General features: G+C 27.8%; 1 protein-coding gene across 4 annotated transcripts; it reads left to right on the forward strand.

The window, feature by feature from the left end:
* Window positions 1–358: 358 nt before the first annotated feature.
* LOC100198391 (transmembrane protein 19) lies at window positions 359–25,870 on the forward strand. 4 transcript variants are annotated; one of them, XM_065811706.1, is made up of 6 exons: window positions 359–509; window positions 8,574–8,623; window positions 10,941–11,132; window positions 11,216–11,344; window positions 23,478–23,764; window positions 25,100–25,870. In XM_065811706.1, the coding sequence occupies exons 4-6, from the start codon at window positions 11,313–11,315 to the stop codon at window positions 25,735–25,737; spliced, it is 957 nt and encodes a 318-aa protein (XP_065667778.1). In that variant the 5' UTR covers window positions 359–509; window positions 8,574–8,623; window positions 10,941–11,132; window positions 11,216–11,312; the 3' UTR covers window positions 25,738–25,870. The 4 variants fall into 4 exon arrangements, with proteins under 4 accessions (XP_065667778.1, XP_065667781.1, XP_065667780.1 ...); XM_065811709.1 differs by lacking the exons at window positions 10,941–11,132; window positions 11,216–11,344; XM_065811707.1 differs by lacking the exons at window positions 359–509; window positions 10,941–11,132; window positions 11,216–11,344 and adding an exon at window positions 789–817.
* Window positions 25,871–26,767: the final 897 nt, after the last annotated feature.

Genomic DNA, 26,767 nt, shown 5'->3' on the forward strand with positions numbered 1-26,767 from the left:
GGAATAGCCTGCCCCCGTTATATCCCGTACGTTTGGGATATAACCGACAAGGTTATCCCCAGGCTGTCCAACATCATGCTTGACATGATGGTAAAAAATGGGTTGCACAGTTAAAATCGTATTGTTTTCTCGACCACAGAATTTTTTTTTGTTGGTCTCTGTAACTGTTGTCAATTAATATATGGCTTATTTTAACTTTTTTTTTTTATATGGTTAATTTTCGACCGTTTTTGAAATCTTCCAACCCCCTCCCAACATTGTAACACTATAGTAACAAGTCGTCACAATATCACGACTCCCTCTCCCCCTGAGCGTGCGTAACGTATCCAAAGTGGTTGTAAACGACCACTTTGCCTTTAAAATAAACCAATCACGGTACAATATTTTATTCATCTATTTACATTTATGTTATTTTATAAGGAAAGGCTATCATTATTTCATCATTATTTCCCATTATAAGTGCTATCAATTATTAATCGATTACTTTTACCTGGAAGTTCCTTAATATGGTAAAAAAATAATAATTTTTCTTTATTTTGTAGTTTTTGATAAAAAATTTTTTTAAAAAAAAAAAGCAATTTCGTTAATTGCTCTAAATTATAGAATAACATACCATTAGTTAAATTTTAGTTTAATATACCATTGTTTAATATACAATTACTACAGTAATACTACAGTATACTATTAGTATATAGTATAAATCAAATCAAATCAAATCAAATCAATATATTTTCACTTTAATAATAACTGTATATATACAATCGTGCGGGACATTTACAAACAGTTATAAACTGATGACGCGTAAAGACCTATGATGGTATAAATATAGCATAATAATAATGATAATAATAATAAGTAATAAAAAATAAATAAAAATAAATAGTAATAATAATAGTAATAAATAGTAATAATAATATTAAATACAATAATATAATAAGTACTATCTATATATTTTACTATATATAGGTATATATTTTACTATATATTTATCTATATTCTATATTCTATAATCTATATTCTATATTCTATAATCTATATTCTATAATCTATATTCTATATTCTATAATCTATATTATCTATTATAGTGATTATCATAAGGATAATGCAAAAAAAAATATATATATATAAAATATAAAAATCATAACAATATCAATAACAAAAAATATAACAGTAAAAAGAAGGAAAGAAAGGAAGAAGAGTCAAAGAAGTAGAAGTCATAGGAGTTTTGTTGTGATCCAGCATTTTTCAAGCATAGAAAAATTGAATATGAATTAAAGAAAAAGAAAAAAAAAAAAAAAAAAAAATTGTTATAGAGAATTAAGTGGGATGATTGCATAGAAAATAGTTTATTGTTTATTTATTACATGTTATATGGTTTAGTAGTGCCACAATTTTTAGAGCCATATAACTTTACAGGATGATGAAAATGAGGGTACTTGATTGTGACTAAATGAACATTTATATATTTTTATGTTTTATTTTTAGTTTTATGTTTTTATTTTTATTTTATGAGTTTTATATTTTTATTTCTATTTTTGGTTTTATATTTTTATTCTTATTTTTATTTTTATTTATGAGATATTTTAATTTATTTCTATGTTACTTTTATTATATTAAAAATTTAGTTATAGAGAATAACTAGGGGGTGATTGCATAACTTAAAGTTCATTGATAATTTTTACTGAAGATAAATTTTTTTACATGGGTTATAAAGGCATTTCTATTTGATATTTTGGAGAATATTTTTTTAGTTTCAACAGGAAGAGAGTTCCAACATTGAATTGATTGATACTTGATTGACTTTATGCCATACTTGTGTGTTTGTTTTAAAGGCATAGAGAGACTACAATAAGATACAGACCTAAGTTTATAACTATGAACATCATTTGTGAATTTAAAATAGCTAGTGAAGCAGCTAGGCGTATTATGGTGGACAATGTCCCATACAAGAACACAGTTTGATAAGTAGATAAGTTCGTCAAGCTTTAAAATTTTAGAAAGATTATACAGTATGTCAGAACAAAAACTGTTAGGTTGAAAGTGAATTATTCTTAAAGATTTATTCTGGAGATTTGTAAGGTTTTTTTTATAAATGGATGGACTTTGCCCCCATATCTGACAACCATAGCGTAGGTGGGAGTTAAAAATAGCATGCCAAATATTCACAAGGGTTTCATAATTCACAAAATGCCTTATTTTGGTAAGCATTCCATTTGCTCGACTTAATTTGTTTGATATGGACTTAATTTGTTGAATGAACAAAAGATTTTCATCTAATAATATGCCCAGATATTTTATTTTATCTACAATATTTAGTTTTTGACCACTAATTCTAAAATTAAGTTTTTTGGTAATTTTTTTGCCTTGAGGTTTAAATAGAACTAATTTAGTTTTTTTGACATTCAAAGATATTTTGTTTGATCGCAGCCATTGAACCAGTGATGCCAGGTCATAATTTAGGTACTTATTTAGCTTTTTTAAAGACTTATCTACAATTTGAAGGTTAGTGTCATCAGCAAAATGATACACCTTTGAGTATTTAATACAAGTGTTTAAATCATTTATGTAGATAAGGAAAAGAAGCGGACCCAGAGTTGAACCCTGAGGAACACCTATAGATGTAAACTTAGTAGTGGATGAGATATTACCAATAGTAACACTTTGTGGACGATGGTTTAGATATGACTTAAACCAGTTCAGTGCAATTCCCCTTACACCATAATGATACAGTTTTGATAATAAAATTTCATGGTTGACAGTATCAAAAGCTTTTTGCAGGTCAACAAATACTCCACCAGCAAGTTGCTTTTGATCCAAAGCCTCACGTATGGTTTCAGTTATATCTATGAGTGCTTGGTTAGTAGAGTGTTTCTTTCGGAATCCAAATTGCAGACTATATAAGCTATCTGATAGATTTAAAAAACTGAGCAGCCTGTTATACATAAATTTTTCAATTAGTTTACCTATATTTGAGAGTAAGGATATAGGCCGATAGTTACATGGATCTTGTTTACAGCCGCTTTTAAAAATTGGAACAACTTCTGCACTTTTAAATAAGTCAGGGAATATCCCTGATTGAAAAGATTGATTTATTATAATACTCAAGGGGAAGCTCAATTCTTGAGATGCTAAGGTCATTATTTTTGAAGGAATGCTATTGGGACCGGTGCTTTTTTTTGGATTCAAGAGGGAAATATAGTCATTTACTTCTTGAGGAGTAACTGGAGATATAAAAAAAGTATCAGGATTTTGATTTTTCAAATAGTGGCTGAAGTGAAATCTAGGAGGTATATTTTCTTTAGAAAGTTTATCTGCAATTGAAGAGAAGTAATCATTAAAAGTGTTTGCAATTATTTTCTTGTTAGTTATAGTTTTATTATTGATATTTAAACTATCTATATTATTGTTGATCTTTGATTTAATATAAATAATACTCCTTATTCCTTTCCAGGTATTTTTAAGGTTATTTAAGTTTTCATTAAAGTAGGTTGAATAATATGATTTTTTTGAGTATCGCAGTAGGTTACTAATTTGATTTCTGTAATATTTGAATTTTTGAAAGTATTGTAGCTTTAAATTCTCATTGTTACATTTTATAAACTTCTTGTGCAACTTATTTTTAACTTGTATTGACATAATGATTCCATTAGTAATCCATGGCTTTGATAAAGATTTATTAGCTTTTTTGGTTGACATTTTAAAAGGGGCATGACTATCAAGTAATCTTTTAAGTGCATCCAAAAACTTTGAAGTAGAGTTATTAACACAGTAGTTTAAATGATTTATTGTAAGCCAATCAGTTTCTTTAAGGTCTTTTAAAAAACTTTTTTCATCAAAATTTTTAAAACATCTACGATATAATTTGAAATGAGACTGTTTTAAGTTCTTGGATGGAAAGGATATGAACTGAAAAGATGGTCAGCAAGACATACTGTTAGGTTGCCTGATTTAGTATTTGGAGTGTGAAAGTTTACAAATATATTATCTATGAGAGTCTTTGATTTTGGGGTAATTCTGGTTGGTTGAGTAATTAATGGGAAGAGGGAGAAAGAGCACATAAGATCTAGAAAGTTAGAAACATCATTGCAGGAGTCATATTTTAAAAGATTAATGTTGAAGTCTCCTAAAAGAACTATAATATACTAGTTCTATTATATTATTATATCCAATTCTATTATAGTATAGTAGAATTGGATATAATAATAATATAATAGAACTGGTATGTAATTTTATTGCTGCTATATTATTATAACAAAAGCAGAGTTTTATGGCATAACCCAAACTCAAACCACTAAAACATTGGAATCGTTAAATAGTGTTGTTCATAAGTTTCTAGGAGTCATAAGGTAAACAACTGTTTAAAAAAAAAAAAGTTAACCTTTTTAGAATATAACATTTTATTATTATTATTATTTTTTTTTATAAGTGAAATAGTTAAATATATATATTTTTACTTCTATTCTTAAAATTTGATTAAACAATATTTTTTGTTTAGTTTGTTTATATTTAATATTCTGTGCTTAAAAAAATACCTAACCAGTATTTTATGATTATATAATAGTTCTAATAAAACATAATATAATAGCCGTGTTGCTGTAGCAGCTGTAAAATTTAACACACAAACATACAAACATGATAAATTGGTGAAAAAAGTTGTTTTATATTTTCTGTATAATAATTTCTCAGTTTGCTATTGTGGCCTTTAGTTTTGTATTTGTTTTCTAGCATTTTGAGTTTAATGCGAAAATTTATTTGTGTCAGATCACCCCTTCTTCCTCTGTTTTCTAATAATAATAAACCTATTTTTTAAATCTCTTTTCATAACAATATCCTTTAAAGCTTTTAATTATATAATCATAAATTTATTCTTCTATTTAAAACATATTATTTTTTGTTAAATTTGTTTATATTTGATACCCTGTGCTTAAAAATAACCTAATTAACATTTTATGATTATATAATAATTATATAATCATAAAATACTGTTTCGGTGTTTTTTAGGCACAGAATATCAAATACAAATTAAAAAGAATATCAAATAAAAATAGTAATAATGAGAAATAATATTATATTCTAAAATAGTTAATTATATGTTTAAAAACCGTTGTTTACCTTATGTCTCCTAGAAAATTATGAACAACACTATTTGGTGACTCCAATTTTTTGTGAGTTGAGTTTTAATGTTAAGTCTAAATTATGTCATAAAATTCTCTATACAATACCTTAAAGTTGAATTATATTCCAACTTCAAGTTTTTCATCACTTTTAATGCTGGCAAACTTGCTAATCAACGAAGTATTTCTTTACGAAATCTACATAAATTGTTCTCAACATTCAGCCTTTACAAAGTTTTTCATAAGAAATCAGTGTTCATTCATTCTGGGGGAAATATATATTTTTAGGTCACTATAGTTAGTAAGTGATCAGGGTTGATATTTGACTGAGGCCAGGGCTGGGCTTTATAAAATATAGTCGAGACCGGAGCCGGGGCTGGGTTTGATAAAATATAGTTGGGACCGGGGCTGTGTTTGTGATCTGGGCTGCATAAACAATTATACATCCCAAAGTATATTCTATTTATATTCTATTTCAAGTTATATTTTGTATAAATATGCATATATAAATATCATTATGATCAACATAATCATCATTATCATCATTACCATCATGATTATCATCATTATCCTTATCATCATCATCATCATCATCATCATCATCATCATCATCATCATCATCATCATCATCATCATCATCATCATCATCATCATCATCATCATCATCATCATCATCATCGTCATCAGGCTTTAGCCTTCCTCTTTTATGCTGTTTCTCTAATATAAACAATCTAGAGCATTTTCTTTCCTTAGCTAAACCTCATTCATACAATATATAAGGCACTCTCTTAAAGTTTTCTTATTTCTACCACTACCATTTTCTCTTGAAGCTGCTACCTCTCTACATGCTGATACCTAAATCACTTTAATCTTCTCTAAAAAATATTGTTTGATGAGACATTTTTTCTAATCTGTCTAAGACTATGTCTCCTTTTCTTGTCGTGTTAGAGTCACACCACGCATTCATCTGATCATCTTCTCTTTTGGCAAATACTACACCATATAAATATTAAGTTTTATATAAATATGAAAGGATATTGTTTGCCAACATCTAAATAAGTAGCAAACATATATGTTTATACCCATAATATGTATGCATAAGCGCATCTTGGAAGCTTTTATTCTTTCTGGAATAAAAGCTTGGAAGCTTCTATTCCTTCACTTCAATATTAAGTCAAGCCTCATTCTACTCCATATTTTTTACCATCTTGAGCTGTTGCTTTATTAAACAATAATCATTTTTTAAATCTTTTTCACAAGAACATCTCTCTTATTAACAAATGTCCTTTTTTATTATTCTAAGAAGCCAATGTAAAAAGATCCTGTCTGATGTTGAGCTCTGTTATTCTAAGTTTACTAAACCTTGTTTCTTATCTCAGATCTAAGGCTCCAGAGACTTATGGTAAGTCTTCATAGCAACAGTATCATAAACTAAAGTAATCATATCGTATCTTCATAGCAACAGTATCATAAACTAAGTCTAACATTTAATCTCTAATTTATAGGTCTTATCTTTTTTTTCTCCCCAGAATAAGGCAGAGTTTTTTGCTAAGAAATCTTACTCTAATTTAACTCTTGAATCAAATGGCCACACTCTTTCTGCCCGTTAAACAGATTAAACCATTGTTCAACATCAAAATCACTATGGCTTCTAATGTTAATTTAAAAGTCTATTGTTAATTCTAAAGTTAATTCTCAATTATACACTTCTACATTTTGTGCTCTAGGCAAGATTTCCATCATAGTTTTGAAAAAAAGTTCTCCAGAACTCTCTTCAATTTTTGCTTACCTTTTAAAAAGAGCTAAATAATTGGTTCCGATTTTTCAAAACTTTAGAAAACGCTTTGACCTCTCCAACTATTCTACGATTAGTTTTCTCTCTGTTATTAGTTTCTTTATATAAAGTTTTGAAGATTATTATTTCTTTCTAACTGCAGCATTAAAGTTATTCTTGAAGGCCTAGACTTCTTATTTCAAGTAACTTTAAGGGTACGACAAGGTTCTATCTTTGCTCCTGTAATATTTCTTGTCTGCAATAACAATCTTCATGAAAATTTTACATCTTAAGTGCCTCTATTCTGGACTTAAAATCCACAATTTTTTTAAGGCAACAAAACTCATTTGTTTACTGCAAAAAAAATTGCAATACTGTTGGGATTCCTATATAACGGATAACAACCCTCTTACTTTCAGAGAAAGTCTAAAAGCGCATTCTAAATGTAGTAAGACCTGCTTTATCTACCAAGCTTGAACCGCTCTCCCATTGTTGTAAGGTTGTATTTCTTTCTTTTTATTACAAATACTATCATGGTCAATGCTCAAATAAGCTATTATCTCTATTACGATAAACCAAAACTCATTCTTACTTGGCTTCTTATTCAACAAGTTGCATCCTTTTACTGTATGTCTCTTCCTGCAATAAAAACTTTTATTAATTTAGTTTTTTTCTTTGCACATCAAAAAAGCATTATAACTCTCAGAACTTTTAAAGCCTTCAGTTAACCATTTTCTAGTATTTTAACCTATCCTCTATTTTAAAGTAACTGATAACTTAATAGCGGTTGCTTGCAATCTTGTAAGTATAAAATTATAATACAAAAAAATTTTTTTTTTCCTACCCCCGGCTATCAACCCCTGCTAAATTTTATAATTTTGTTGGTGCTGGGTTTGCAAAAGGTCTCATTTTTAGCTAGGGCCTCGGTCACTTATTATTTATAGTGAAGCAGTCTTAATGTTTTAATTTTTAGAGAGTAGTCACTTATTGCCTTGCTTAAAGTTTGAATTTTATTATCTAGATTATACGCGTGCACACACACACACACACACACACACACACACACACACACACACACACACACACACACACACACACACACACACATACACACACACAAATTGTTGTATCAGTCATTTTGAAAAGCTTAATTTTCTTGCTTGTTGTTATTAGTAATTTTAAATTCTTTATTGCAATTAAATTATTTGCATTAAAATTAATGCAGGATTTGTTGCCCCAAGACTAAAGTTAAATAAGTTGTCTGTCAGTGATTACGAATAAATATACTTCTAATTCATAACTATCAAAGATAACACTCAGTATAACATGCCATCTTTCAATAGAACTTTACTACTAATTTCTTAAAAAATAATTTCTCTCTGTAATTTTTCTAAAGTTTACCAAATCCTTATATTGATTGAAGTTATATTATAATACGTAATTTACCATATGATATCCATGTATTAAAATTTTATGCAGGAAGTCATTGTTAAGTTATAATATAAAAGTAATGCTAAAACTGTGGTTAGAGTTATTATTATTGGTTTTATACATGTTTCTAAAAAGTTGTGAGGGATTTCACCTTTTTTTATCATTATTTAATTTAACAGCAGCAAAAACTGCTTGAATAGTTATACAATTATCAGTAGTTATAATTATGTATTTGTGTTTTGTTTATAATGCAGCTGGTCTATCGATAGGAGTGCTGAATAATGTAAAGGTTCTTGTTGAATCGGTAAGTATAGTTTCGATCATTGTTCTTACTCATTTTATTTCTTCAATTTAAATTTTGCACCAACAAAATAGAAACAATACAAAATTGTTAACTTGCATTCAAATTTTTTTGTATTGCAAGAAAATATTAGGCTATAAATGTAAAGTGTGTACACAAAATAATTGTGAAAGTAGAAAAACAACTAAAAAAAAGATTTTTCTGTTTTAGGCACAAATTTCACATTATTCTTTTTATACCATTCCATAGCTAGTTTACAATAATGAATTGAAGCTAAATCAGGCCAGAACACAGGTCTGTTACTGTGTGATTTAATAAGAGGTAAAAGGCGTTTTTGTAAGTGTGGACTGAGAAATATAAGGTGCTGATTTTTTGCCACAACTGCAAACAGCTTGCCAAATCAAAGCTCATTTAGCGAACTTGTCATGTTTTGTGTATTTAAATTTCTTATCTGTTTTTCCTCTTTCTTTTTTTTCTTTTTTTCTTCTTTTGTTTTTTCTATTTGCCAATATAATAAGCAGCACCAGGAATTTGTTGACGATCGTACTTGATATAAGTTTCATCGTCTTCAATATCACAGAAATTTTTAGAAATAAAATTGTCATACAACTTTCTGCCGCGAGTTCTTGCACTTTTTTGTTGAGTTTCAGAATGGTTGAGCACTTTTGTGCTTTGAAAGAATGAAAACCATATTTGTTTCTAACTTTTGCAACAAAGTATGAGAAAATCCATATATTTTTGCGAGTTCCCTTAGTGAAAGCCTTGGGTTATTCTTAAAACTGTTAACCAGTTTTCTAAATAGTTTTATATCTTAAAAACATTCCTTTCTTCCACCACCAGATTTGCGTTTGATCAATTTTGTTTGAGAAAAATGTTGAATAACAATGTGTATGGATGTATATGCAACGATTTTGCTATCGAATTGTTGCTACTATTAGAATTTTGTAAATATTTGTGCATAATTTTTTCTCTTATGTCTTCTTCTTTTGTCAGTTTTAAAACTAATTTCAAGTTAAAGCCAAAAACTAACATATTTTTTTGAAACCACAACACGTTATAAACAAAATGCAAAACAATTAAAAAGATTTTATACAACCACTGAAGAAAAATGACTCGCTTATTCTTTCACATTTATTTCGTGTACATGCTTTATTTAAAAATTTACAGATACAAATTTGCCAAAAAAAAAACTATTGGAAGTTTGCAGGGTAAAAAGTTTGGAAATAATTAGTTATTTTTTGCACTAAAGATTTTTACAGACTTAGTTTGAAAAAAAAGAAAGCCTAAATAATACTAAAAATAAATGTGGGTTAAATTTGTTTTTATTTTTTTTGCATGCGAAACCAGAAAGACAAAAAGTTATTTCTTTTTTATTTCTTTTTGTTTCAAGAATTTTTTTTTCATTATTGCTCTATGGTCTACAGTCCACTTTACCCCCCTTTTATAAAAATATTAAAAAACTTATTAATTTCAGGACAAATTTTTGCGATTTTATAGCATAATTGCTCTAATAAATCCTGCACATGATGGGGCCACAAAAATTTATCTGATTGTTAATAGGCATATTTTTATTTGACTAATTTATTACTTTTAAAGACTTCTGAAGAAAAACAGTTTTTGAGTTTTAATTAAAAAAATTACAGTTGAGAAAGCCCGGATAATCATTTAAACCCGGTTTAAACCCGGATCATGTATCCAGGGCCATACCAAATGACAAAGTTTGGGGAGCGAATGTATGACTGTCTAAAATCTAGTTTTACTGATAATCTTTTTTTTTATTAATTGAAAAATTTTTAAATAATTTAGTAATTTTAATTATTTAGTAATTATCTAATTTTTGTTTTAATAGCTACTTTTGTAATAAAAACAATAAAATTCAATACCCAAGTTTTACTCAGTTTTACTGCTTAAAACTTGCATATTAAAACCAGGTTTTATCAAAAGTTAAAGATTTCATATTTTTTAAATAAATGCAGGACAAACAGGGTTAGCCCTCCCCCCCTCCCCCTCACACACTTGTTGGTCACAGTAAGTCATAAAGATCATCAGGTTTGAAATCTCACCATCTCAAATTTTTTTTTAAAGTAACTTAAGTTTGTATAAGTGTTTTTCAAGTACAAACAAAATCTGAAGTCAATAAGAAGAGTTATTAATATAAGTTTAAAAAAAATAATAAAGATATAAAATTTATCATTAAAAACAAGGTTCATCTGCCATTTTTGGCTTCTTTTTTTTAAATAATATTTAAATGATAAGAAAAATTGTTAGAAAAAAAAGGAAACAGTGAAAATAGCAGATTTGAAACAGTTTGTTTGTGCAGTTTGTTTAGCAAAAAAAGCCGAATAATCAAAGTTGTTATGAAAAGTACAACCATGCATAGCAAATAAAATCAAGGAGGACAATGAAGAGTTTGTTGTTTCTTGTTATTTTTTAAAATTGTAGAAGAAACATGGTTTTGCTGGCGAAGAGATCAAAAGCTTATTTGTCAAACTAGATGAATCAAGTTTCTCAAGTACACAGTTTGTTTAATTTAAATGATTAATACATAAATAAATAAAAAATAGGTTTTTTATAAAATATATGTTTTTGAATTAGGTTGACAGGCCAAGAATTAGACTCAGTACTGAACTTAGTGGTACTATTCAATCATCTCATGGTAAAACACAAGCTGTAGAACTCCAAAGGAAAATATATGCAGTTGCTGCTTTTCTCTCTTTACAAAAGGTTTAAAAATAAAAATTAAATTTCTTGATAAGTAAATTAAAAGTTCTTAAATATTTACGTATAAACTTCAATAAAAAAAACTTTTATTAAGCTTAATAAGTTTATATTATTTAAGAGTTATTTTTCTTCTTCAGAAGGTCATAACAATTGTTGTTCTAGTCAGTCAGTTTTGAACCTAATTAATTTGTCAGAAAACCTTGACCCCACCTCATGCAAGCAAGTTACTTCAGACATAATTAAAAACTAGATGGAACGAGAAGGCATTGGTAGAGGCCAGTCTTTTAGAGAGATAGGTCAGTCCTTTAAAATATCTACAGGTAGCTGAGCTTTTATTTTCATTATAAAATTGTTGTAGAAAGATATAAATTTTCATAGTCTATATTAGATATTCTAAATTATATAACTTTAAGCATTCAAAAATATATATGAGGCTTATGATTAAGAATTTATTTTGATTGCTAACTTTTTTAAAACATTTGTTTTTTAAATTTAGTTAAGATGTTAAAAAATTTATTTAATTCAATTATACTTTATTTTTAAGGTGGGAATCCGTTAACTTTAACTGTTGGAACTAAAGACAATAAATCTTCTAGAAAGTCTTTCAATCAGATATCATTTCAAACAGTTATGGAAATAACTTCTATACTGGAATCAACAGAAAATCAAAAAAAAAAAAAAAAATGATATCAAGTTTGCGTAAAAATCTAGGTTCATCTACTGTCGTCGAGACAGTAGTTAGCATGATGACATCATTATGACAAGAAATAGAATCTAAATATATAATAAAACAAGATAATTTTATTTGGAATTATGAAACTGTAACAAGATATATAGTAACTATTCATGACACTTGAAAAGAGACTTTGATCCTCTTTCTAGTATGGTATGTGTATCCATTGATAGAGGTTAAGAATTTCTTAAAGTAATTGCAAATATCTTTGACAAGGCCAATAAAAATGAGATACACATTGACAGTGGAGTTAAGAAGTGTTTTATTCTTGCTATTGTTAAAAATATCTCTGAAGACCATGGAAATCTGCAGAATCATCATTTAGATTTCTACTTAAGAAATCTTGAGTAGAATTCTAAATGATGTATACCTTTGGTTTATCTTCTCATTCTTGTAAATATGTCTGCTTGTGATGTGAAGGTGGATGTACCCAAGAAAGTGGTACCCCAAGAATGTTAGGTTCTCTTGATCATTGGTACAAGTTATTTGTTGAAAATGGGGCAAAGCGAATATAAATGAAAGATGTTAAAAATTGTGATTACTCCTCGTCTTGTTTATTTTGATAAAAATCCTCAAATCGAAATTAATCGCTTAGTTCCACCACCAGAATTACATCTTCTTATGGGTATTGTGACTTCTTAGTAGACTGGTATTTAATTGATAGACTACTTTTAGATCATGGGTCTTTGTTTACAAATTGGTTCAATAATTATAACATATTTTACTTCAAGGTTATAATAGGATAGGCTTTGATGGCAATAATGCCACAAAACTTTTAGAAAAATTAGATAAAATTAGAAAAAAATTAGAAAAAAATTAGAAAGAGATGTTTTAGCATCTCAAACTAATTTAATACCAAAAAAGATGTAAACATTACAATAAAATAGAAGTTTTGTTAATATTTTTGTTGCATTTATTGTTTTTTTCCTTGTTATTTTTTCCTCGTAATATTACTAAAAGGGGCTCTGGTGTATTGAAAGTTTATATCACTTTAAGTTTAAAGTTAAAATTGGTTATAGTATAATACTTTAAAGAGGATATTAAAGGATATTGATTTAAAAAAAAAATAAAATGGATTATACCTTGAAAGGGGGTAACTTTATCACTTTAAGGGGGTAAATGGGGTTAAAAAATTAAATGGGGTTAAAAATTTCTTCCAGTACTTTTGATCTACTTAAGGTTTATCCGATACAAAAAAATAACATACTTATTAATCTCTAAATGAAAAAAAATTAGAGGTGGAGAGAAGTTGAACCTGCCAGTCTTTATGTGACCCTGTAATACAGGGTCTTACCTCACTGGTTTTACTCTGTAAAACCAGGTTTTGTCAACAGTACATACAGTGTATGTATCTACAAAAAACATTAAATTTTTTGCTGTTGACAAAACCTGGTTTTATTATGCAAGTTTTAAGTTTTGAACTCAGTAAAAATTCTTCTTAAAGTTATTACCAAAGCAACTGGTATAATAAATGCACTTAGTTTTAACAAAGATTACATAATTATTAATAACTAATTAAAGTTGCTAAATTGCACAATTACTAAATAATTTATTAACATTACTAAATAATTTATTAAAGTCACTAATTAGTATTAGAAGTTTCCAGCAAAATAACCTAATTTTCATTTTGGAGATTTTTGTTAAAAACAGATGTGTACTTAAGTAAGCTGATATTATTTTATGTCTTGAAAAATTTAAAATTTTTAAAAACAATTTTACTCAAAAGTAGTTTACATTAATTGGCGTTCACATTAACAAAATAACATTTTAGAACAGCTGTCAGTGTTTGTTATGGAACTATATGAGCAGTGTTTGTTATGGAACTATATCACTCTTATTAGTTAGTAGTGATTTTTTCTATCGGTTATGATAATAAACTATTTATTAAAAATTTACCAAAAAAAATATTTTCATATCATAAGGCTCATAATTTTTATAGTTCTGTCAAAAATTTAAACATTTTTTTTGCTATTTAATGCATATAAAACTGTTTAATGTAAATTTATATATTTACCATACTGCATAGAATGTAGTATGATAAATAAGTATGTAGTAAAGGAAAATCAAGTAGTGAATGATAATCCAAGAAGACCTAAAGTAGAGGATTCAGTAGAAAAGTTGCCTTTAGGTCATTAGTGAATGATAATCCAAGAAGACCTAAAGTAGAGAATTCAGTAGAAAAGTTTTTATCAATATAGAAATATTAGCAGTATTGTAATTCCTTTTAACAGTAATTGACTAAATTTTGTTGGGATTAAAATTCACAAGCCACTACAAGCCTCAGGCTGTCACAGAAGAGAGATCAGGTATAAGATTGGTTGCCTGTTCTAAGGATTCGAAAAATGATGACATCTTGTTAAGACTAGATGATGACATCTAGAGTATATAGTTGTGTCGTCAACATATAGAGCCACAAGGTAATTATTAAGAAAAACAATAATATAGATGAAAAATAACACAGGGCCAAAGATAGAACTTTGTGGTTCAATAATTATTTTTAAACCTTTTGCAGGTACACCAGATATCTTTTGAACAAGACCAGCATGTCAAACTTTGAAATTTAAAATTAAAAGCTTTTGATATGTCAAGAGCAATAGTCTTTGCCTTCCCACCTGTTATAGACAAATACACCATAGAACCTCTCTTTTATAACAGTTAACTATTATAACAGTAAGCTGTAGATCAAGAAATATCGAAATCTGTATCGATTGTCACCAAGTAAACTGTTAGAGTTTGTTAATTAAATATTTAAACACAATGATAATAGAGAGAAGACTAATGGGACAATAGTTAGAGAAATCAGAGTGTTCTCAATGAGTCTATCAAAAATTCAAACCACAGATACTATTTTTCAGTAAGCAGGAAAAGAAGTTTCAGTAAATAGTTTGAAGAGTATTGGAAAGAGTTCTTTAGAACATTTTTGTAAGAATAGACAGTTTGTAGTCTAGACAGGTATGTTGTGTAGACTACAACCTGTAGAAGAGTTTAAGAAAAAAATATCTTGGTCAACTCAAGATGGAGTGGTTTGAATGTCTAACAATAAAAAAGGAAAAACCTCTTTTTCTTTTGTTAAATAATCCGTCATATTTTCTATACTCTTATACTCTATACATTCTTTTATATTCTATTATCTTAAATAATCTATTTCTGGTATGACTGAAAGAGTGTAGTCATCAGATTCAAGAGTTGAATAAGAGAAACTTTCTTTGTTTATTATATAATCTTAAATAATCTATTTCTGGTATGACTGAAAGAGTGTAGTCATCAGATTCAAGAGTTGAATAAGAGAAACTTTCTTTGTTTATTATATAATCTTAAATAATCTATTTCTGGTATGACTGAAAGAGTGTAGTCATCAGATTCAAGAGTTGAATAAGAGAAACTTTCTTTGTTTATTATATAATCTTAAATAATCTATTTCTGGTATGACTGAAAGAGTGTAGTCATCAGATTCAAGAGTTGAATAAGAGAAACTTTCTTTGTTTATTATATAATCTTAAATAATCTATTTCTGGTATGACTGAAAGAGTGTAGTCATCAGATTCAAGAGTTGAATAAGAGAAACTTTCTTTGTTTATTATATAATCTTAAATAATCTATTTCTGGTATGACTGAAAGAGTGTAGTCATCAGATTCAAGAGTTGAATAAGAGAAACTTTCTTTGTTTATTATATAATCTTAAATAATCTATTTCTGGTATGACTGAAAGAGTGTAGTCATCAGATTCAAGAGTTGAATAAGAGAAACTTTCTTTGTTTATTATATAATCTTAAATAATCTATTTCTGGTATGACTGAAAGAGTGTAGTCATCAGATTCAAGAGTTGAATAAGAGAAACTTTCTTTGTTTATTATATAATCTTAAATAATCTATTTCTGGTATGACTGAAAGAGTGTAGTCATCAGATTCAAGAGTTGAATAAGAGAAACTTTCTTTGTTTATTATATAATCTTAAATAATCTATTTCTGGTATGACTGAAAGAGTGTAGTCATCAGATTCAAGAGTTGAATAAGAGAAACTTTCTTTGTTTATTATATAATCTTAAATAATCTATTTCTGGTATGACTGAAAGAGTGTAGTCATCAGATTCAAGAGTTGAATAAGAGAAACTTTCTTTGTTTATTATATAATCTTAAATAATCTATTTCTGGTATGACTGAAAGAGTGTAGTCATCAGATTCAAAAGTTGAATAAGAGAAACTTTCTTTGTTTATTATATAATCTTAAATAATCTATTTCTGGTATGACTGAAAGAGTGTAGTCATCAGATTCAAAAGTTGAATAAGAGAAACTTTCTTTGTTTATTATATAATCTTAAATAATCTATTTCTGGTATGACTGAAAGAGTGTAGTCATCAGATTCAAAAGTTGAATAAGAGAAACTTTCTTTGTTTATTATATAATCTTAAATAATCTATTTCTGGTATGACTGAAAGAGTGTAGTCATCAGATTCAAGAGTTGAATAAGAGAAACTTTCTTTGTTTATTATATAATCTTAAATAATCTATTTCTGGTATGACTGAAAGAGTGTAGTCATCAGATTCAAGAGTTGAATAAGAGAAACTTTCTTTGTTTATTATATAATCTTAAATAATCTATTTCTGGTATGACTGAAAGAGTGTAGTCATCAGATTCAAGAGTTGAATAAGAGAAACTTTCTTTGTTTATTATATAATCTTAAATAATCTATTTCTGGTATGACTGAAAGAGTGTAGTCATCAGATTCAAGAGTTGAATAAGAGAAACTTTCTTTGTTTATTATATAATCTTAAATAATCTATTTCTGGTATGACTGAAAGAGTGTAGTCATCAGATTCAAGAGTTGAATAAGAGAAACTTTCTTTGTTTATTATATAATCTTAAATAATCTATTTCTGGTATGACTGAAAGAGTGTAGTCATCAGATTCAAGAGTTGAATAAGAGAAACTTTCTTTGTTTATTATATAATCTTAAATAATCTATTTCTGGTATGACTGAAAGAGTGTAGTCATCAGATTCAAAAGTTGAATAAGAGAAACTTTCTTTGTTTATTTTTTACAAGAAAATTTATTTATAAAAATTATTTATTAGAGCCTTTGAAAAATGGCAATAGTACAAATTTTCTTAAAGTCTTTAGAACCTAACTTCTGAGATGAAATAGGAAATTTAGCAAACTGAGAATAATGGAGCCTAGCGTCAGACCACCTTTTTGCATTGTTTTCTTGCAATTGTAAAAAAGAAGTTTGTTCTTTTTATTATTATGATAATGAAAAGAAGTGTGGTGAGCATTAAATTCATCAGTAACAACAATATTAACTGATGGATAAAGAATATTGCGGAAGTGCATAAATGAATGGTCAAAGGATTCAAACATGATTTAACGATAAATAGGTGAATTGATGCAAAACTAGGTGCCCAGGCTAAGCATATGACTATTGGATTTTTTGAAAATTAAAAAATAGCAGCTATCAACTCTGAGATCTAAAGATAAAACATTCTAATTAGTCTCACAAAGAACAAGTGAATTTTCCATGAGGTAAAGTTTAACAGATAAAAAGTTATATCTAAGACCATGGTTCATAAAAGATTGAAGCTATTAGATGGTGATGATTTTTTGTCTAGATCTATTTAACAGGGTGAACTTAATAAAGGGGTAGGTGGAAATTTCTTTTTAAATCTAATAAAAAGTAGTTGTATTGATGGCAGGGGTAGGATTTTGTTTCCAAATGTGATAAGTGGATGGAGGGATGAATTCCTCCAACGTTATTATTTTCTTTAAATAAAGAGTTCTAATGAACAGAGGAGGGATGAGTTCCCCCAACAGGCAAAATGGATTTCCCGGAGAGAAATAATTGCAAGCATAAAACTATTTAATTCTAGTATGGCTTGAGACCGAAACTCACATTTTATAACAGCTGTATTATTATAATTTCAATAGGATTTAATATGCTTGTATAAGTTTTTATACTATGGTGAAGAATGTACTTGGTAGTGGAACCAAAAGCTCATTTTTGACCAAAATTTACAAGAGTTTCCAAATTGATGTGTTTAAGGCTGTTTACACTGAACATGTTTTTTTTTTAGTTTTGATATGAAATTTATTTGCTGATAACAAATAAAAATTCATAAAGAGGGAGAAGGGGAGTTTTAACAAGCTCAGGGTGGGTGGAAAAGTTTTCTAAAAATCGTTAAACTTCCCTCCCTATTTGATCATAAAAGTCATGTGTTTGTCTGACTCTTGATCTTAAAAGCTCTAAAATAGCTTAAACGCTAAAAGTTCGTTATGAGTTCTTTTCATCTTCGAGATTTGAAAAGTTCTGATTTTTTTTAGAAACTGTTTTCATATAATTCTTGCTATTTCGTACAGTTTCTGATAAAGGTATTATCAGCATATTGGGTATACCTTTAGGGTTTATATACAATATAAACATTTTTTCCTAACATAAAATAATAAATACGTTTTTTTATTTAACATATTCCAAAAGTTTATATTGTAACATCAATACATATGTATGATTAAACTGTTCTGTATTTATGCTTGTATTATTAATTTTTTTTGTATTATTGTTTTATTAAAGTCTCTCAATAGTTGAATGTATTTTTTATTTAGCTTTAACATCATATTTCTATTGAAGTTTCGCAATGCAGTTAATATTTATCTTTTTGTTTTCTTTTAATTTCCGGGCTAACAACACGGGTTTCGAAGTGGAGGGTCACAATCGTTAATTTTTAAAAAAAGTCCTCTATATTTAGAAATTAAAATAAATAGGTGTGTGTGTGTGGGGGGGGGGGGGGTAGCAATGCCTCTAGCTCCCCAGTGTCGTCGGGAAGCCAGGGGCATTACAGTTGAGTATGTTTTTTTATTTACTCTTCATATTGTGTCTAAAATTACCTTTGTCTATTCTAGTAACCTAAGAAGTAACAAGAGCAGCACAATTTAGTTATCGCAACGTTGATCTAATGTGTTAGTTATTGTTGGGCTAATAAAGCGTTAAATATTTGTGTTTACTTTGTTACCGTTTATATAACAAACTAGAGATGTAACAGAGGTTTATCGGATGTGTAGTGGAGGTTTACCGGAGCCGGAGCACAGTGATTTGGAAACACTTGAAATTTGGTCAAAATATAGTTTTTTGAGTAGCGAAATTTAAACAATGTTATTAGCTAACTATTTTCACCAGTTTCTTTTATTTCTAACGGTATAAAAAAATAAGTTCTGAAATAATAGATTTTATTGTTAATTTTTGTTTGAAAATGACCAAAAACAGCTCTTTTTTATCATTAAAATTTTATCATTATTAAATCTTAATTTCCTCCCTAAATACAAAACCGTTCGTTTTAATTTTCATTATATACAAAGATAATAGATAAATTTATCTTAATTTATATAAAGATGTAAATATGTATTTATATATCTTATAAAAATGTTTTTTAATGCATTTTTTATAAGATGTATAAATACATATTTACATTTTTTTATAAATTAAGATAAATTTATCTATTATCTTTGTATATAATAAAAATTAAAATGAAAGGTTTTGTAATTAGGGAGAAAATTAAGTTTTAATAATGATAAAATTTGAATGATAAAAAAGAGTTGTTTTTGGTCATTTTCAAACAAAAATTGACAATTAAATCTATTATTTCAGTACATATTTTTTTATACTGTTAGAAATATAAGAAACTGGTGAAAATAGTTAGCTAATAACATTGTTTAAATTTCGCTACTCAAAAAACTGTATTTTGGCCAAATTTCAAGTGTTTCTAAATCACAGTGCGGAGGTTTAAACTAAGACTTTCAATTCCCAGTCTATAAACGACTTATAATAAATGTTTTAGTTTAACCAAAACAAAGTTGACTTTGACATTTTCTTAAAGAATGCACCATTAACTGTACCTCTTAGTAAATAATGAAGTTTTATTTTATTTTAAATTTTGGTGTTCAACATTATTATACAAAAAATATTAAATTTTTCTATTTGAATGTATGAGTGTAGGGTAAAGCGGGGCTAGTTTAGCATAGGGGCAAGTTGGTCTATTAATATCTTAATAATTTTAATAATATCTAATAATATCTTAATAATCTTAATAATAATCTTAATAATCTTAATAATATAAAATAATAATATCACAAAAATCTCAAAAACTACGTATCACATGATAAAACATCTAATGGACGAAAGTTTGGGAATTAGAATGTTAACACAATGTGCAACAAAATATTGCTGGAAAGCAGTTAAGTAAGATACACAGGCACTTTTTCTATTTTTGATCAAAAAAGTAAAAAAAAAAAATGTTTTGCTATTTTTTGCTTAGATGCTTATAAACTTTTTTTTATCTGACATCAATTAAGTGTTAATATTTTAACAAAATGTCGGATTTTCGATTAAAACTATCCGTTTTTTCATAAGTTTTAGTGTTCTCTTTAAAACCTCACTAATGTGTCACCTAGTCTAGTAGGGGAAAGTTGAGCAGCTTTGAAAAAATAAATAAAAATTAGCTTTTGAACACAAAAAAACAACTTTGATTAAAATAATTATAGATAAAAGTTTTAGAAAGGAAGGTTTTAAAGATTAAAGGAAGGTTTTAAAGATTAAAGGAAGGTTTTAAAAACTATTTAGAAAACTGGTTAACAGTTTTAAGAATAAGCCAGGCCTTTCACTAAGGGAATGCGCAAAAATATGAATTTTCTTATAGTTTTGTTGCAAAAGTTAGAAACAAACATGGTTTTCATTCTTTCAAACCACAAAAAGTGCCTAACCGTTCTGAAACTCAACAAAAAAGTGCAAGAACCCGCGGCAGAAAGTTGTATGATAATTTTATTTCTAAAAATTTCTGTATTATTGAAGACGATGAAACTTATATCAAGTACGATCATCAACAAATTTCTCAGTCCTTATATTTCTCAGTCCACACTTTCTGGTCAAATATATGTTAAAGAATGTTTACAAAAACGCCTTTTACGTCTTATTAAATCACACAATAACAGACCTGTGTTCTGGCCTGATTTAGCTTCAATTCATTATTGTAAATTAGCTATGGAATGGTATAAAAAGAATAATGTGAAATTTGTGCCTAAAACAGAAAATCCTCTAAACTGCCCAGAATTGAGAGTTACTGAAAATATTGGGCTATTATTTAAAGAAAAATGAAAAAATGAAAAAGGTTTGCAGAAACATTAAAAATATTAAAATATCATTTAAAAAAGCATCAAATAGTTTTGATTCTTATCCTGTGCGCAAGCTTATGGGTACCACTAAAGCACAAGCTCGTAATTGTTATTAGATTCCCACAGGAATAATAAATTTTTTTTAATGTTTGATCTTCTTATATCATTGTATTAAAGTTATTACATGGTTCAAAATAAAAATTGAGGAGTACTTTTTTTTAGTTGTTTTTCTACTTTCACATTTATTTCGAGTACACGCTTTACATTATTTATATTTTTAAAATCAGTAATTTTTAAATCGGGCTTCAAAGTTCAAGATAATTGTATAAAAGAATATTTTTATATTTTATGGCGCTTTCTTGCTATTTAATTTTATCTCTTCCCATATTTACGTCATTAAAGTGCATAGAATAAAAAAGTTTATAAATTAAGCACACGCTTACTGTTAGTGAAAGTTTTATTTATGATTCACCCAAGTTTCGTACCATGCATATTCATTTATTTGTTGATTGCTCAACTTACCCTTCACTATTGCTTAACTTGCCCCGCTGGGGCAGTTTAAAAACTTTAGGCATTATCTTTTTTAAAAAATCCAAAGCATACTTTTATCTTAACAACTTTTTGGCAGGTTAAATTATCTTTCAAATAGTGAAAAAATTATGTAAATCCGAAGCACCGTTATTGAGATCGGTTAGATTTAGTAAAAATTGCTCTAATAGCTCCGCTCTAACCCTACTTAATAATTTAAAAAAAATTAATTTTATCAGGTCTTTAAGGTTTCCTATAGTTGTTTCAGCTTTTTTTCATATAGTTTCATACAGTTAGTTGTTTCAGCTTTTTTTCATATAGTTTTATACAGTTAGTTGTTTCAGGTTTTTTTTCATATAGTTTCATACAGTTAGTTGTTTCAGCTTTTTTTTCATATAGTTTCATACAGTTAGTTGTTTCAGCTTTTTTTTCATATAGTTTCATACAGTTAGTTGTTTCAGCTTTTTTTTCATATAGTTTCATACAGTTAGTTGTTTCAGCGTTTTTTTCATATAAATTCATACAGTTAGTTGTTTCAGCTTTTGGCAAGGTTAAAGTAGCTCATTTTGATATTACTTTTTTCATTTATGCATGTGTCAAATTTGATATTTATACGTGTCAAATGAGGATAGTTTACAAAAAAATCCATTGCTATCTATGTTTAGTTTCAAAAATCTACTTTAAAAATATCCCCGATCCCCCTCCCCCTCCTTCTTTTTAAAGAAATTCTTAAGTGATTTCCTAGTGATTTTATTTTATTTGTAACAGATAATTGTTTAACTTATCTGTTTAAAAATTAGTTTAGTTTAAGTGTTTAATAATACATTTAGAACTTTAACAAAAATATGTTGTGTTTAAAATTTATTCAATAACTAATTTACATTATTTTACCTCATTTTGGCAATTTATTTTGAAGTTATGAAAAGGTATTTTCATTATATATCTGAAAATCCCTTAGGACTTCCGAAAATAATATTTAAATTTTAAGTTTTCAAAAGTTTATTTCAGTTCACCCTACTAAAAAACAAAACAAAATTACGTATCACCAACCGTATCTCTTTGTTAGGCTAACGCAAAATGCGGTAGGCCCAGCTTCAAATCCAATGCAATTGAATTTATTTGTTGAGTCAAAGCAAAAATGCGTTTAGACCAATGATACTGGTTTCTGCTAATGGTTTTTCCATACCATATTAAACGCTACTTATAACAAAATCTGTTTAGTTTTAAAAGTTAAAGCCATAACGTACGATAATTGTAACCATAATAGATTTTAAAACGTGTAGTATAAAATAATTTAATTTTCTAAAAGTTATGCACGGGATTAATTTGGTATCTTAAGTTTGATATGAAGTCCCTTAATTTTTTGTCTTATTTTAAATCTTTGAAAATAAGACGAATTTTAATGTTAAGTTTAGTGAATTTTAATGTTACGTTTATAAATTTCAAGTTTAATAAATTTTTATTTTAAAAAGTCTTAATTAAGATATAAATTAATGGTCGGTTAAACTGTTTTTTTTTTTATTACTGCAGAAAAATATCTTAACTTCCTATTTTTACGCTGGTAACGAGCCGCTTTTTAAATACAGTTTGTTTTGTAAAATGATATTACTATGTAAACAAAAGATTTTTTGATTTGTTCGGTTTATCAAAATATTGGTTTAAAATAGTTGGTTATTGATTTTAATAAGGTTGGTATGTAAAACTTGAAGTTTTAAAATGTTTAGATTCGTTATTTATTTAATCATACTAATGATGATACTAAACAATCTGCAATCATTTACTGCTCATTTCTTGGTTGCTCTTCTAGCGTCGTGTTTAATTTCAAAACGAGCTTATGATAAGAAGTCGTTAAGCTTATCTGGATCTTTACTTGCATTGCTAGTAGGGTTTTTTACAACTTTACCAAACTATGGTTTTTTTATGTGTATGCTCACGTTCTTTGTCACGTCTTCCTGTCTAACGAACTTAAAAGCAAAAAAAAAGCAAAAAATAGAGGAATCTTATAAGGAAGGTATTCAACATCTTAATAATTCCACGCCTGAAGATATAGTGTCGTATAGCACGGCTGCATAGCGAGTATATACTATCACACATATGTTCTCACTTAGAGCCGAAGAGACAGAACTTTCTAGCGTTTTTTACTACTACTACTATTACTACTACTACACTACTACTACTACTACTACTACTACTACTACTACTACTACTACTACTACTACTACTACTACTACTACTACTACTACTACTACTACTACTACTACTACTACTATTACTACTACTATTACTACTACTATTACTGTTACAGCTGTATAAATGTACATATATACATATGTATATATATTATACTTACCAAAATTTAGTTTTTGATTCTAAGGGGTCGACATATTCGTATTTAAAAAGACTTAAAATATGTTTTTTCAATAGCTACTACTACTACTACTACTACTACTACTACTATTACTACTACTACTACTACTACTACTACTACTACTACTACTACTACTACTACTACTACTACTACTATTACTACTACTATTACTACTACTATTACTACTACTATTACTGTTACAGCTGTATATATGTACATATATACATATGTATATATATTATACTTACCAAAATTTAGTTTTTGATTCTAAGGGGTCGACATATTCGTATTTAAAAAGACTTAAAATATGTTTTTTCAATAGCTAATTTAATATTACAAAGAAAATACGATATTTTAGTTATCAAGAAAAAGAAAAAAAAACATTTTCCTCTTTTTATACCATATGTATGCTATACGACTTTATATTTTCGATGTATGTATATAATTTATATATATATATATTTTTTGATGTATGCATAATTTTGTAATATAGAAAACTACTAAACTGATAGATTTTAAAAAATATCGCGTTTGCTTATTTCGGAGCTGCTTTTATTTTGTTCCATTCTTCAGACGTTAAAAATATGTGTGTGTGTGTTTAATTATTTTATAAATCTGCAAATGGGGGTCGCTGCGATGAGGTCAGAGAATTATGCTGAGAGAGGCATTAGAACATAAATAAATAACAGACGTAACCAACATCTATCTACCTAAGCGAAAAACATTACTTGTTTGAAACAGTTATTTTTCTTAGTCTCTTTAAATCTTTCGCATTGTTATTGATTTTCATAAAACTATAATGCGGCTCTATGTAAGCAAAAACGCTGCTTTATAACCTTTATGCGTGGCGGCCTCATATTTTGTAAATTTATTTTTAGTTATTAATCTATTTATATATATTCATATATATATTATATATTTTAGTTATTAATCTATTTATATATAACTTATTATGTACCACCTTAATGCACATTTTAGGAGGGCAAAGAACTGCAAGACAGGTAGCCTGTAATGGTGGAGTTGCGGTTTTTATCTCGGTGGTTTACTTAATCGAAGTTGGTTGTGGTGAACGTCCTATAAATTTTTCAAAAGATTTCACCACATCTGTGCTTATAACAGGATTAATTGGTTCTCTAGCGTGTTGCAATGGTGATACGTGGAGCTCAGAACTAGGTACCGCATATGGCGGGAAATATCCGCGTTTAATTACATCTTGGAAAATGGTACCTGTAGGTACTAACGGTGGTGTAACTCTATTAGGACTAATTTCAAGTTCTCTAGGAGGATTAGCGATTGGTATTACATTCATTGCTTCAAACTATCTTTTTGTTTTTCCAAATATTGGTGAAAATACTTTGCCATCTCAATGGCCAATTTTGTTAGTAACTATTTATGCAGGATTAGTCGGTAGTATACTTGATTCCTTAATAGGAGCAGTCTACCAATATTCGGGGTATTGTATTTTAAGCAAAAAAGTTGTAAGTAAACCAACACCATCAACTCAACATATTTCTGGTTGCGATTTATTAGACAATGATCAAGTTAATTTAATTTCGTCCATTTTGATGGCTTTAACGACACCAATTGTGGCCTATTACCTCTGGAGAGTGTACTGATAGATTTAACGACATCAAATTTAGTTTATTATCTCAGGAAGTGGAATTGTAATGATTTTTTAAAATTTTACAGTTTTTTATTATCTTTTGGGGGTGTTTGAAGGGTGTTTGTTGCAATAATTTTATTATTTAAGATTTTTGTTATCTTTTGGGGGTATTTGAAGGGTGTTTGCTTTAATAACTTTATTTACAAAATTTGGGTGAAAATTTTTTTATCAACGCCATTTGAAATGTTAGTCGATTATTAACCCTACTTTTTTGTAGCTGTTAAGATACTATTAATTTTTAAATAAAATTAAAAAGGTGTTTATGAACCAAGGTGTTCAAACTGTCAAAAAAAAATTATTGTTATTTATGATAGAGTAGCAAGGGTGGATCCAGCATTTTTTGGTCTTTGAGATAAACTCCAGACATGGAGCAAACTCCAAACATTTATTTGTTTATACTTATGTCAAGTAAGGATGCTTTGGAAAATTACAATTATTGGAGCCTGGGAAGAATAAACCTCCTAAATTTTTGCCCCTTTCCTGCCTTAAACGTGAGTGCAACAAGTTGATAAAATGTTTTTTGTACTATTCTCAACTATTCTTCGATAAATTTCAAATTTCATAGTTTACTTTCTCAGCGTTTAAAAATTACGACCATCTAGATTTCGAAGCTTACTCAACTTAAGGGGGTTACAAATTTTATAGGGTGATTTTGAACGCTGAGAAATTACAAATTAAAATTTATCGAAGAATATTTAGGGATTATCTTTTTCCGGAATTCCGGATATTTTTATCAACTGTTAGCTTTTTCCGGATATCCAAAACGTTTAACATACATACAAATTTAGGTGTGTATTTGTGCAATATGTTTGTTTTGTTGACTTTTTCATTCATCATTCATACAAAAATTTGAAAGTTAAAAAAAAAATTGGACTCGACTCAGTCAAAAGCAAAATTAAGGGGAAATATATTCAGGATTTTTTCTGGATATTTTACCCAAACAATTTTCCGGATTTTAAAATATGACCTGGATAATTTATGGC

Source organism: Hydra vulgaris, chromosome 12, assembly GCF_038396675.1.
Source record: "Hydra vulgaris chromosome 12, alternate assembly HydraT2T_AEP".
Taxonomy (NCBI): domain Eukaryota; kingdom Metazoa; phylum Cnidaria; class Hydrozoa; order Anthoathecata; family Hydridae; genus Hydra; species Hydra vulgaris.

Coding starts and splice junctions, on each gene's coding strand:
- LOC100198391 (XM_065811706.1), top strand. CDS start 11,313: ATGCAGTTGCTGCTTTTCTCTCTTTACAAAAG. Junction 11,345..23,477: donor CTTTTCTCTCTTTACAAAAG/GTTTAAAAATAA, acceptor TAAAATGTTTAG/ATTCGTTATTTATTTAATCA. Junction 23,765..25,099: donor AGAGGAATCTTATAAGGAAG/GTATTCAACATC, acceptor TGCACATTTTAG/GAGGGCAAAGAACTGCAAGA.